At 40.4% G+C, this 12,561-nt stretch overlaps 1 protein-coding gene across 5 annotated transcripts in view; it reads right to left on the bottom strand.

The window, feature by feature from the left end:
* Positions 1-12,561, bottom strand: part of pak5 (p21 protein (Cdc42/Rac)-activated kinase 5) — a 69,928-nt gene that overhangs the window by 7,715 nt on the left and 49,652 nt on the right. For all 5 annotated transcript variants that reach the window (XM_007544772.2, XM_016667696.1, XM_016667697.1 and 2 more), the window contains 4 exons: positions 5,644-6,483; positions 1,684-1,893; positions 613-754; positions 353-507 (listed from right to left, as the gene is read on the bottom strand). In XM_007544772.2, the coding sequence (XP_007544834.1) occupies positions 353-507; positions 613-754; positions 1,684-1,893; positions 5,644-6,483 (1,347 nt within the window). The remainder of the gene's footprint in view (positions 1-352; positions 508-612; positions 755-1,683; positions 1,894-5,643; positions 6,484-12,561) is intronic.

The following is a 12,561-nucleotide window of genomic DNA, read 5'->3' on the forward strand; positions in this document are numbered from 1 at the left end:
ATGCAATTACAGATGCAAAAATGTCTTAGTAATTGAATTGCCTTCGCTATATTTAAAAAAAAAAAAAACAGTGGCAAGATTAACTATTTTTTTTATCACCTGACAAAAGAGATTTATTTTGTGTGTGTTCCACACAAAGTAGCATGTTTAACGATGCTACACAGACCAGCTCCTGTTCTGCTGCTGCTTATTGAAGACGTCAACAATCTGTGACAAATAATATCCGTACAGGAATCCAAAGTGAAACCATTAAATTCCTCCTGGAAACAAATCTACCGGGATAATCCCTCATGAACATTAAAAAGTTAGCAGTAAGGTTGAGCTGTATCAGTATTTGTTTTTTTCCCCTCACCTCGTTAAAGAGCAGCTCTCTCCTCTGCTGTTTTCTGAGGTCCATCTTCTTGACCGCCACCTGCTTGCCGCTGTGCTTCTCGCTGGCGATGCACACGATCCCCGTGGAGCCCTCGCCAATCTTGATGAAGTTGTCCAGGTATTCCCGAGGGTCGCCTGTTGGCGAGTAAAGCCTTTTCTTTAAAAAAAAAAAAAAATCCCACTCCGAAGGAAGCCACAGCATCCATCTGTGCTTCCGTGCTTCTTTTCTGCCGTTCTCACCTGGGTTGACCACCAGCTGGAGTGCAGCTCTGAACTGCTCATGGGAGACTCTGGAAGGCTGCGTGTCGGAGCTTGACCCCCACGAAGGAGGAGGATAAGCCCCTGGGGGTATGTAAGGGGATGAAGGCTGCGAGTAGGCCCCCTGGATGAACGCAGATGCATTCACATGCAAATCGAGACAAAACAGAAAGAATAAAGACGTTTCGCTTTTGTAATTTTGGTGGGATTCTCTTTTTAAAAAAAGTTGAGCACAGAAAAAAAAGGGGCTTTGGTAGGTTTCGCTAACTCACTTTTAAGTGTCTTTAAAGGCATTTTTTAGATCATTATGAATTAAATTTAAAACATATATTTTCACAGAAATGTACAAACTTTGCCCAGACAACATCTGGCAAATTTACACTTAGCGATGGTAGATGCAAAACCATTAATGCTAATGTTTTTGCCTCAACTGTGTCGAGTCAGAAGAATGCAATGAAGATGTCTGACCGTGACTCAAATTTTTTTTTGAGAGAGAAAAACATATACAAATCAAATACCTCTGTCAAGACAAAACCTAGGGCCTGTAATTGACATAATAAGGGCTAACTTGCTTTTCTTTATGAATTAAAAAAATTTAAATGTGAAACCTCTGGAGATGATTTATATAGATTAAAATCAAGAAAATTATGAGCAACCCTGATCCTTTTAATGAGATTATCTGAGGAAACCAGAGTGTCTTTAATCTTTAAACAAACAGCCATCACCCTCTTTGAAGAATCTGAATCGACATGAGTTAAAACAATATTTAATTTCCCTTTACGATCAATAAAGCATTTGTGAATTTGAACTGAATTTGAATCAGGTCTTAAGGTCTTCATTTTAGATACACAATTTTAAGACTTTTAAAAACTCCTCAAGGAAGTGTGTGGACACCCTAATAAAAACTCATTTCCGGTGCTAATTTGGCAGAAAATGATCATCACATAAAAAAAGGGAAAAAGTTATTTCAGTTTACGCTGTTGTTATTATTATAATACAGTCAGTAAATGTTATTTAGAAAGGCATGTTTTTGAAGACCGGAGCTTACTGTACCTGCGGGGTGTACGGTGGGCTGGGCTGGGAGGGGGGATGATGGTACGGAGAGGGCTTGTAATGGTGAAACATGGGGGGATAAGGGAGGTGTGCTGGTGGGTAGCCAGGTGGTTTGGTGTGGCTCTGAGGTAGCTTGAGAGGCCCTCGAAGGTAGGTGTCGCCACCTGCGACTTGGGGACTTTCGTCACGCAATGAACGCTCATAATCCCCCTGAAAGAAAAGGGCCAGTGTTGGTGATTTAAACCTGACATACAGGTGAAAAGACAATTCATAGCCGGGATCTTCATGATGTTTGACTGACTCAGTCAGACATGTTTAAATATTAAATTTAAAAAATGTGGAAATGAGTATTGGAATAGAAGTGTCATATGGAGTTACAAACCGATGCAGATTACGTGACTTACAAGCATTTCATTGGAGCCTGAGGTAGAATGAAATGGGTTTTTTTTATTGTAATTTACCTAATAAATGTAAGCACATGGATAGATGGAGAAAATGTAAAGCATATATGAAAGTGTGATGTGTTTTAAACATTCATGTACGAGTTTAAAGAAAAAATCTAGGAATTCATATGACAAATATCATCCGTAAAAACCGCACTGTGGAAAAAAATGAAGGCGCTGCGAGTCTCAGACTAAATTAAATTACTTACGCCAAACCTTCCAGGAATGATGCTCGACCAGCATTTTTCTTTTCTTTTTTTTTATTCTTCACAAGTATCCTGAGGGTAAATTAAAATCCCCTTTATCCTCCCCTTTATTGCCTTCCTTCTGTGCCATTTGTCTTTACCCTGACACATATACACTCCCACATGTGTACAGACAGGGCAGGAGGAGGAGTCCTGATGTGTTGGGATGGTGTATAATTACATGGTTTGGACTCTTTCAATCAATCAGTGCGAGGCAGGTGTTGGAGGGGGAGCGGGGAGCCCCCCGTTACTTATTTGCCCCCCTCGGTCTCCTCCCCAGCCTCACCCGGAGTCGGCTGGCGCTGTAAGCTGGCTGTCAGCCAAGGGTCTCCTGATCCATGTTGGTTAAACGCACATTAATCTGAGTTTGGCAGGGTAATCAACAACCCAACTCAACTGTGAAATTGAATTCCGCGGTGGAACATCGTTCGGCCAGTTTTATGCTAAGGCTGCAGAAAGGGAAAGTGCCGCAACATCAATTTGTCACCGAGAGCTGCCGCACCGCGCTCTCGCACTCCGGCACGAAACACGGAGGCAGAGAGAGAGGGGAGAGGAGACTCCATGCTGTCTACGATTACATCCCAAACAGCTCCCAACAATAGCGGGGAAAGAGAATGATTTACTTTAAGGGTGTGTGGGGGTGTGTGAGTGGGCTGGCGGAGAGAAAAAGAAGAAATGGTTGCAGAGGGAAGAGAAGGCTGTGCTGCGCTACTCCTTTTTTTTACCTTTTTTTTTTTACCTCTATTCCTTTTTGAGCACGATCTTAAACAATCTAAGAAAGCATTAAGCGCATTAACTCTCACGTTGTCATCATTTGGAGAAGAACTAAAAATGCTGCTGCTGTAATGCTCTAAATAGGAAAATGCCATGTCAGCAGTTTTATAATAAGCCTTTATATCTATGGAACCTTTTAAACATTATTTTGTGCTTTCAAATGAAATTAGAAACATTATTCCTTTGCTGCACAGTTTGTGAGTCTGTGCAAAAATAACTAGATAAATACAAATGGCCAAACTTGCATTGCGTCGATAAAAAACAAACAAACAAACAAAAAAGAAAAAAGAAAAATGACCTTCTCCCGAATCACTTTTCTGCTACTCTTGCATTCTCTCTGGCTGTTTTTTCTGAGTGGCTATTTACTGAGGCGCGCAGGTTAAATGGGTTTTCACTGCGGCACCCTGGGATCTACATCAGCAAACCCAGTTTTCCCTCTCCGCCGCCCGACTTACTGTGAGGAAGGAAGCGAAGTGGTGAGCTGTGATAACGATAATAATGAGCTTAATGAGGCTTCGATGGCTCCGAAGAGTGATGCGGAGACTTCACACACCTTACGAAATGACCACTTTTCTCTCGCTCATAATCATATTTCACCCCCTGATGTTGCAGCTATTTGACTCTTTTCTACTAAAGGAAAACATAACTCCTCAAGAGATTGGCTTACCACAGTTCATTCAAGGAAAAGACGGTTATTTTAGGACCCAATATTGAGATACTTTGTTATTTGTGAAAGGCAATTTTTAGATTTGCTGCTGCAGTTTACAACCATTATTTTTAGAAGTATAAAAAATACGCAAGAATACTTCTTTGTCAAAGTGAAGTCTGTGTAGCAAAGCGCTATCCTGTTGTTCTCAGCAGGTGACCTTTTCTTGTAAGTTCAAGCTATTATTATCATGGATATGAAGGTAGTAAGCTCAAATGTCTAAAAATGGTTATTTTGATTCATCATAATTATGTTCAAGAGATTTTGAATATTAATAATGGATGAGTTACCTTTCAAATGAAGAATCCGATTTTGACTCGCCAAAACATAACTGATATCTTAAATTATTATTCCTACTAGTCAGACTGTGAATGGAGATACCTTAAGTCACCATTTGAGAGAGTCAAAGTGTGGCTTCAAAATGTTATTACGTGTAGTGAGTTGAAACAAATTTTATGTTAAAACTGCCTGCCATAAGCTCAGTGTAGGAAGCAGAATGGGCGACGCCGTCCAAGCAGAGTTTTCTATTTTAGTCCCTTCTCTTCAGTGTCCTTTTAATTGATTCAGCTTTATGAGAAACATCTGAACATACGGTATATATTTTCAAGTTCTAGTAAGATAGCTCCCAAAATGCTTTTACATATCTAAACATGTTCTTCTCGTTTTAAGCAATGCAATAGTTACTCTTTTACAGTATAGTAACTCAGTTACTAAGTGGGCAAATTAGTTCTTGTTACCAGATTTTTTTTTTTTTTAAGTAACTAGTAACTAATTACTTTTGACAAACAGCTTGACAAACACTGAATATTTATAGGGAAGAAAAAAAATGCATTCTTTGTTTTTTGTGGTTTAAATAATATTGTTAAATTCTTGTCTGGCCTTGTTCTCCTGAATCTAACATCCTGTATAGTCTGGTCTTGTGAGCCAGTTGTCTTGTCACACCTACCATGTACTCAGACATGAGTGGACATTTCCTATTGACAATTATATTCACTACAATACATATCTGCTCTATCTCTAATTCTGTGTATTCTCAACATGACATTGGTATAACTGCATTGCTATTGTGCCACATCTTTGCAGATGACATGCTGGTGTGAATGGACCAAAAAACAATCAACCTAATCTAAAGTTTTTCTGCAAGTTGTCAATCTCAGTTCTTTCTACTCGGTGCTGAGAGGAATTATTTTTCCTTTAGGCCCATCATGCAGCATTATTGAACTTATTACAGTCTTCCAAATGTAACTGGACAAGAATAGAAAGATCAGTCTTACTCTCTGTATTGAGATTTCTCCTTTCGTACGTTCATGTCTGTCTGATTCCGTCCAGAACAACGACTCTCCTCCACTCCTTTTGTTCTATGTTCCTGTCCAATCAGTCAATATCAGCATTAATTGATCTGTTTGCAGCGACAGCGGCCACTGCAGAGGAGTAATTCTTTATGTGGCAGTTCCTGCCTCCTTCAAGGAAGAGTAAATTAAAGCTGACACCATCTATCAGGCCTAGGGACTACAGTTAAGGATCACAATGAGGAAAGTGAGAAGGAGTGGATTTTCAAAAGAACTGGAGGTGGGTGAGAGATGGAACTAACTGTAGGGATACTTCTGTGTAATTTTCTCTGAAATGTTGCGACAGGCTCGTCAGGGGGTGTGATGAAAAGTGTTTCCTATAATTTGATCGCTGGACAATTTAAAGCGAACGCCATAAACAAAAAATAAATAAAAAAAATCCCTGTCAATGTTTAAGATTTTCACTAAGAGAATCTTCAGCTTTTGTGTTTTTAAACGCTCACCTTGCCTATCGTTTGCGAATTGGCGAGACTCTCGGAGAGGCGAGGGTAGGTGTAGGAGCTGTAAGGGTGGGCCTGAGGAGGGTTCCTCAAAGCCCCGCTGGCGGCATAGGGAACATTTTGCTCCTGCAACCCGGACCCTGACCGAGATCGCTGCCTGATAGCTGGTGTCGGGCTTGTCTGGGTCACGTAGGAGCTCTTGGGTCTCTTGTCATATTCGTCCCTCAAGCCGCCGTAGCTCCACTCGCTGTCCGGGTAGTTGATCTGCTCGCTGTGGAGAGAGGCCCGGGAAGGCGTGCCAACCGAAGTGTCCCGGTAGTCCTGACTGGACGAGCCCCCAACTGACGCTCGGTAGTAGCCGCTGGAGCCCACTCCGCTACCAACCGTGGAGGCCACCTCATCGGCTGAGCGCCCTTTGCTCTCCAAATAGGTGTGGTAGTCTGGCGGGAGCTTCCCATAGTCTGATTTTTGAGGCATGGCGTCGGGGTAGAAGGGGCTGCGGATGGGGTGGGAATGGCCGTTCTGCTTGGTGAACCGGTAATGCCTCCCAACAGCCCAGTCTCCATCTATGGAGAAGCTTGGCTTGCCGGCTTCCAGGGAAAAGTCCCTGCTGGAGGTATCCAGATCGCACGAGTAGCGGGAGTAGTAGTGGTTGAATCCATTCTCCTCTAGAGCGGCGAGATGTCCGCTGCCTAGAGGTTTGGAGCTGATTCCAGCCTGCTGGACGCCCGGTGGGCTCTCTTTTCGCAGGGAGTTGGAGCGTGTCACTGAAATGTTGTCAAACTCCTCTAGCAGGCCGTTAATAGATGCATCTTTGGGTGGCCGGTTCCCTCGAACAATGGTCTAAAGGAAGAACAAAGACATTTACATTTAACACACAAGAGAGCCTGAAACCTAAAAGCACAGAGGGACACAGCCATTGGGTTGGTAGATAAAGTTATAATTAATTCATTCCAAGCTGGAAAGTGAATAAAATGAATTGAAATCCTTGTTCAATCAACCTTCGTTACAGCAAACATTTTTCAGGACGGAATTTCAATTCATCTGTATCGGGGCTTTGTAACAAGTATGAAATGAATCATCACTTGCAGTAAATGTCATCTCAAAGAACGGCAGGCATCAGTTTATGGAACCACTAATTGTAAGAAATAAAAACATAAAAAATGTAAAAAATAAAAAAATAAATAGCATGCTAAGAAGTGCATTAAGATAAATGGTGAAATACCTCATGAGCTAAAAAAAAAAACAGCTCTGTGGATTAAAGGAGCTAATTCCTGCTCCATTTCCCTCGCAACAGATTAGCTTCATTTCCAGTGGGCTGATCAGGTTACATTAATAATCGTGAAGTGGGGTTTCATGCTTACGAGTCAAATGAGCACACCAACATGCACCTACAAAGAAATGAGTAAGTCAGGGAGAGAGCGGAGAAAGGGCCGACATGCTCGCATCTGCTTCAAAGCGCAGGAATAGTGCTGCTTATCCCCTCCTACCTTGCTAAGCCTTTTTTACAAGGCTGTGCCGTGAGTCATGTGGGGACCGAAGCTGCAGCCTTGCACCTATGAATGTAATCTGCGTGCATGCATGGTGTGTGTGTGTGTGTGTGTGTGTGTGTGTGTGCGTGTGTGTGTGTGTGTGTGCCTGTAGCCTGTACACAGTTTATACAGTGAGGATGCTGAGTCTCAGTACTTTCACTTCATGAAATCAACCTGTTCACACACTTCTCTCAATTTGTCTCAATATTTCATGAAATAGTAAGTTTGAACAAATTACGAGGGAATCATTGAGCCGTGGGGATTATTAAAAAATTTAAACTGTTATATCATCTATTGAGAGTCATAATCACAAAACTAGTAAAAACGTTAATGTTCTTTGAAGACCCCAGATATTTATTAGAGAACTTCAGTGAAGACACAGATGAGGACAAGCTCAAATAGGGGTAAGATCATAAAACAGTAGCCCAAAAATGAAACATTTCAAAGAGAACTGTTCAAACTGCTACTCATAAATGCAAAAAGTGTGGCACAAGTGGAAACTTGCCATGAAACTGAAAATGTAGGTTTGGATTTTTGACCCTCTTAATAATAAACACATTCATTTAAAAACTGCTTTTAGTGTTTTCTTGTGTTGTCTTTGGTTAATATTTAAATAAATCTGATGTTCTGAAAAAACATAAGTGTGACAAGCATGCAAAAAAAAGGGAAAACAGGATATCCACATTAGTTCACAGCACTATACTTTCAATTGTATTTAATCAAAAGTATTTATTTAACTGTGACTTCAAAATTCTATACATGTCACGAGATTTTCAATTTTTCTTTTTTTGAGTATCTACAACCACACGAAACTTTAAATCTCCCCATTAATCACCAGAATCCCCCAAATCATTTCTCCTTGATGTGATTGCAGTGCAGATTTAAAAGTTCAGCCAACTAAACTATAAATAGACTGAGGCTTAATCATCAGAGCTGTCAAAATAATTAGCGTCCTGATTTATATTCGACATTTCATAATCGCTGAAATACTCCGTCTTTGGAAAGAAAACTTCAACACCAACTAAACTTAAACCAAGTTATTTTTCCTTGGACAGCAACCGTAATCTTGCTTACGGCGACAAACCAGCCTAAAACTGTTTGCCTGGATGTTTGTCAATCATTTCCTCTAATGCAGGTGTTTGTTAAACCCAACTCTCAGTGCAGGAGCGTCGCATCAGCAAGTTTTTACTCTTTGACAGTCACGCAGCTGTCACTCTGTGGCGTCTCGTGTCACATGTGCTGAGGAAGAGTGTCAGAAAACCCCAGACGACGATTCCTCAACAGTATTCTGCTGGCACAGAATACTGGCAAGTGATCATGGCAAACGCACACCGCTCTCCTCGTCTCATTCGTCCGTGACGGGATGGTTTCGACTCTGAGCTCACAGACTCATGTCTGTCATATTAATTGCGATGGCAAAAAAACAAATAAAAAAAAAAAAAAAAACATGTTCTTGTTAGGATGTAGGATGAATCATCCGATCCGTGTGCTTACATACACAAATGGAATAAAAAAAAAAAAACTGAAAACACTGAGGTTACAAAAAAAGTAACTAAGAAATAAATCACAAAAGCATTAAATTACAGAACAATATCAAAGTGGAAAATTACTTTTGGGAAATAGAAATTAATTTCAGACAATATCAGTCGATATCAGTCGGGTAATATCTCAGTATTGAATTAGATCTCAGGTAACTCCTGAAGTGGCGTTTTTGTCTCGTTCCACTTCCTTCATGATTAGCCTCTTAGTCACCATGAACTCAACTCTGGAATTACTTGGAAACCCTGAAATCTGATCTTTTTCCCACCAGGTAACACACCCTGCCTGCTGTAACTCCAACACGTTGCACGAAGGATACGCCTGATTTCACTTACAAAGATGTTGTTCAGATCTGGGAATAATTCTACATGTAAGTCAGAAATCCAACAGGATTTACAATTTACTTTGGCAGCAATGCAAATCAGTAGTAATGAATTGTGTGTAGCTGGCTAGCAAGAGTATGTTAGCAGTGAGTTTCCGCAGCGTAGATGTCTGAGTTTGACTCAAGCTTTTGCCTGACAGAAAAGTCCCGCAAGAAAAAAACAAAAAAACAAACATAGAATAACCGATTAAATAATCTTAAGACCACTGATTGACATATTTCAGGCCAACTTACTTCTTTAAAATGGATTTAAGACATTTTAAGGCCTTGATTTCAGATACATTAATTTGAAGCTTTTTGAGGATCATATGCATCAGCAGACAACAATAAGGCTTATCCAGATAAGCAAAGAGTAGTACTAATGAAACAAGAAGCTCATCAAATTTCAGTATCTGTCTTGAAATAAGACAACAAATTCTAGAAAACTGTACTGCTTTATGTACAAATAATGTGAAATTGTGGTTGAAAGTAAACGGTATAAACATGAAGACGTCTATATTCAAGTCTAAAAGTGGTTTAAAGGGGGTTGGAGTTCAGCGTTTTTGTTTAGTCAATTTGGACGAGACCTCTGGGTTGAAAATATCTAATATTCAGCATATGTTTCCTGAGCTCAAGGACACTTAAGTTTAAAAATGTCCATGGAAGTGTAGTTTTTAGACATCAGGGAGAATTCCTGTGCTTTATTCTTCTAGGTACGAGCCAAACAGGGGATTCGATATTCAGAAGTCATTATTTATCCAACAGAAATTGTGCTTCCACACACCCTCCCCTCCCTTTGGCTTCATTGTTTTTGCAAACCTCGCTCCCTCACTTTAACAGTCCAGTTGTTCTCTCCTGCCTGACAGCTGTAGGCTGCCTGATGCCGTAAACTGCAACCCAAGGTGAAAAGGGCCATAAAAGCAGAGAGTAAAACCTAGCCGCAGGGCGGACGGTCTTTAAGACAGGTCACCGAATGGAAATCTATTATGCTGGGTACAGATGTTGCAGGGAGCACACAGGGTAAACACGGGTCTGTAGCGTCAAGTTATGTAATAACACCACAATATGTAATAAAGTAGTAAAGATAAAACATAAAAATCATTAAAATCCTTGAACGCATTGCGCGATACTTTCTGCAACAAATCCAATAACATCATCACATTTTGCATCGATTATTACAAAATTCAGAGGCAACTCTTTTTTTTATTATTATTTAGAAATGAATGTAATGTAATGTAATAATGTAGCACATTATGTAATAAACAATCACAAACGGTTTGTGTTCATCTTAGCCATCATACTGCGATCATAACAATCATGATGTAGATTCTAAACACAATTAAATCAAATGCTGAACTTTTGGTCATTGAGTTGCCTTTTCACACTCATAGCCAGAACCCTGGGTGTTAAACCTACATGCCATTCAAGGCAAAAAGATTCAAAGGATTTTTAGTGCATTTTACGTCAGATATTACAAAATACAGTTTCATTACATTTTAAAACCAAATTGTATTATGTTATTACATATTGTGGTGTTACTACATGCATTATAAGGACTGAAGTCACAAAAGTCAGAGATCAAAAAGTGCTTCTTAAAATTTTGTCACACCAAGAGTCTCGCCTCAACTCTACTTAGGTGAAAATCTCCAAAATGAGGCTCCTGCATCGAGTCACGCTACTTGAGGATGATGGTGATTCAGAACTAATTCAATTGGCAAACAAGATCAGGGAGTGCCGGTTATCTCATAAGACATAATCATCCCCATTTGGTTCGTAATCAAAAGAACCGTGTCAAAGGAGCATGACAAGTACGGGGTGGCAAACGGGGGGAGGAAAGAGTCGAGATGAACAAGGCAGGCGACTAAAACCGAGAGGAGGACAGAGGTGCAAAGGCGAGAGGGAGAGACAAGGTTAATTGTGTGCCGAATCACTGTCAAACGGCCGGCATCAAGCTTGGAAATCTTCCCATTAATTTGAATTAAGGGTCTGATATTGGCTCCTGTGCTCGGCTCGCTCTCCCTCCTCCTCCTCCTACTCCTCCGCCACAGCCGTCTTCCGTCGTCCTTACAGCTTGGCGAGCCTTGTGCACGGGTCGCCTTCAGTGGCGGCGGTGACAGCGGCTATATTTCACCAGCGTGCGCCGTTGGCCTGTCCTTTAGTGATAAGCTGTAATAGATCTACTCTCTCAACTCAGCACGGCCTTTTCACGGGAACGGAGAGGAAAGGCGGAAAGGAAAAAGAAGGGAAAATACTGACTTTCTTTTGGAAGGTAATCATACAAAGGGAGAAGATGTTGGAAGAAACTGAGTCAGCTTAAATAATAAAAAAAAAGAAAGAAAGAAATATAGGAAAGGATGGAGGTGAGGGGAGGGAGTGACGTAGAAAGAGAGCATGAAAAATGAGGCTCGTTGAGAGATAAGAGGGGGATTAACCTTGCTGGTAATGAAGGGAGGGTGTGGTGAGAAGATGGAGGGAGGCAGAGAGGGGGAGATAATTAATGAGCTTGCCCTTCCCGTGACTCCTTCCAAGAACCCGGGTTGGGCGGACGCGCCTGACTGGCCAGCAGGGTCCCGGGACAGCTGAGGAGCCGATCGGCAGAGCTGCTGCTCGGATCCTCCGCACTGCAGCTTTTGTTTGAGCTTCTAAAGCGACCCAGTCCACCGCCAAAAGATCTGGAGGCCATTTACGGATGAAGATCCACTCACACCTTGTTCAATTTGCTCCAAAGTCTTTCAGTACGACGGAAATGAATACGGGAGGTGAATATTAAGAAGCGTCTGATTAAAATCTATGTTTATGAGTGTACATTAATCATTTAGTTTGCTTTACTTCAAAGCATTTACTTTGGATTTTCTTACAAACCAGACATGATGCAGAAGAACTTTGTGATTGTTTTACTTACACATATACTATTGGGAAAATATTTATTTCATCCAAACTGAAAAAAAAAATAGACTTTGGCGTCTATTTCCTGTTTTATGGATCGTCTTTCCAACAATAAAGATCCATTCACTTTGTGTCCTTTGAGCTTAAAATGTTGAATTTATATTTTCACATTTATTTAATTTTATTTATAACTCTGTTTATTTTTGTTATTCTTTTACTAACTAGTTCATTTTTATTCCTATTTATTTTTCACTTTGTGCTCCTAGATGTGATAAATGTGTGGGGGAAACATTTTGTTTGCTTAAAGAGTTAAAAAGTGGACTTTAAGAAGTACTGATCATTCATTTAAATGACAAACGTTTCCAAAATCACGTCGTTTTTGAACCTAGATTGTGAATTTAATACGTATTAAACATACATCAAATATAAATCCTTGCACTGAAGTAATAGAAGCTGTGATGACTGATACTAGAATAAATATGTACTTTTATCCGTACAAATAGTTAATAAAAAAAAAGACTCACAAACTAGAATAATTACAGTAATAGCAGATGATACTTAAAAAAAAATCAGCTTAAATAATTTGCAGGAGGTACAGATTGA

The sequence above is a fragment of the Poecilia formosa genome, unplaced genomic scaffold (genome assembly GCF_000485575.1).
Source record: "Poecilia formosa unplaced genomic scaffold, Poecilia_formosa-5.1.2 Scaffold2214, whole genome shotgun sequence".
NCBI classification, from domain to species: Eukaryota; Metazoa; Chordata; class Actinopteri; order Cyprinodontiformes; family Poeciliidae; genus Poecilia; species Poecilia formosa.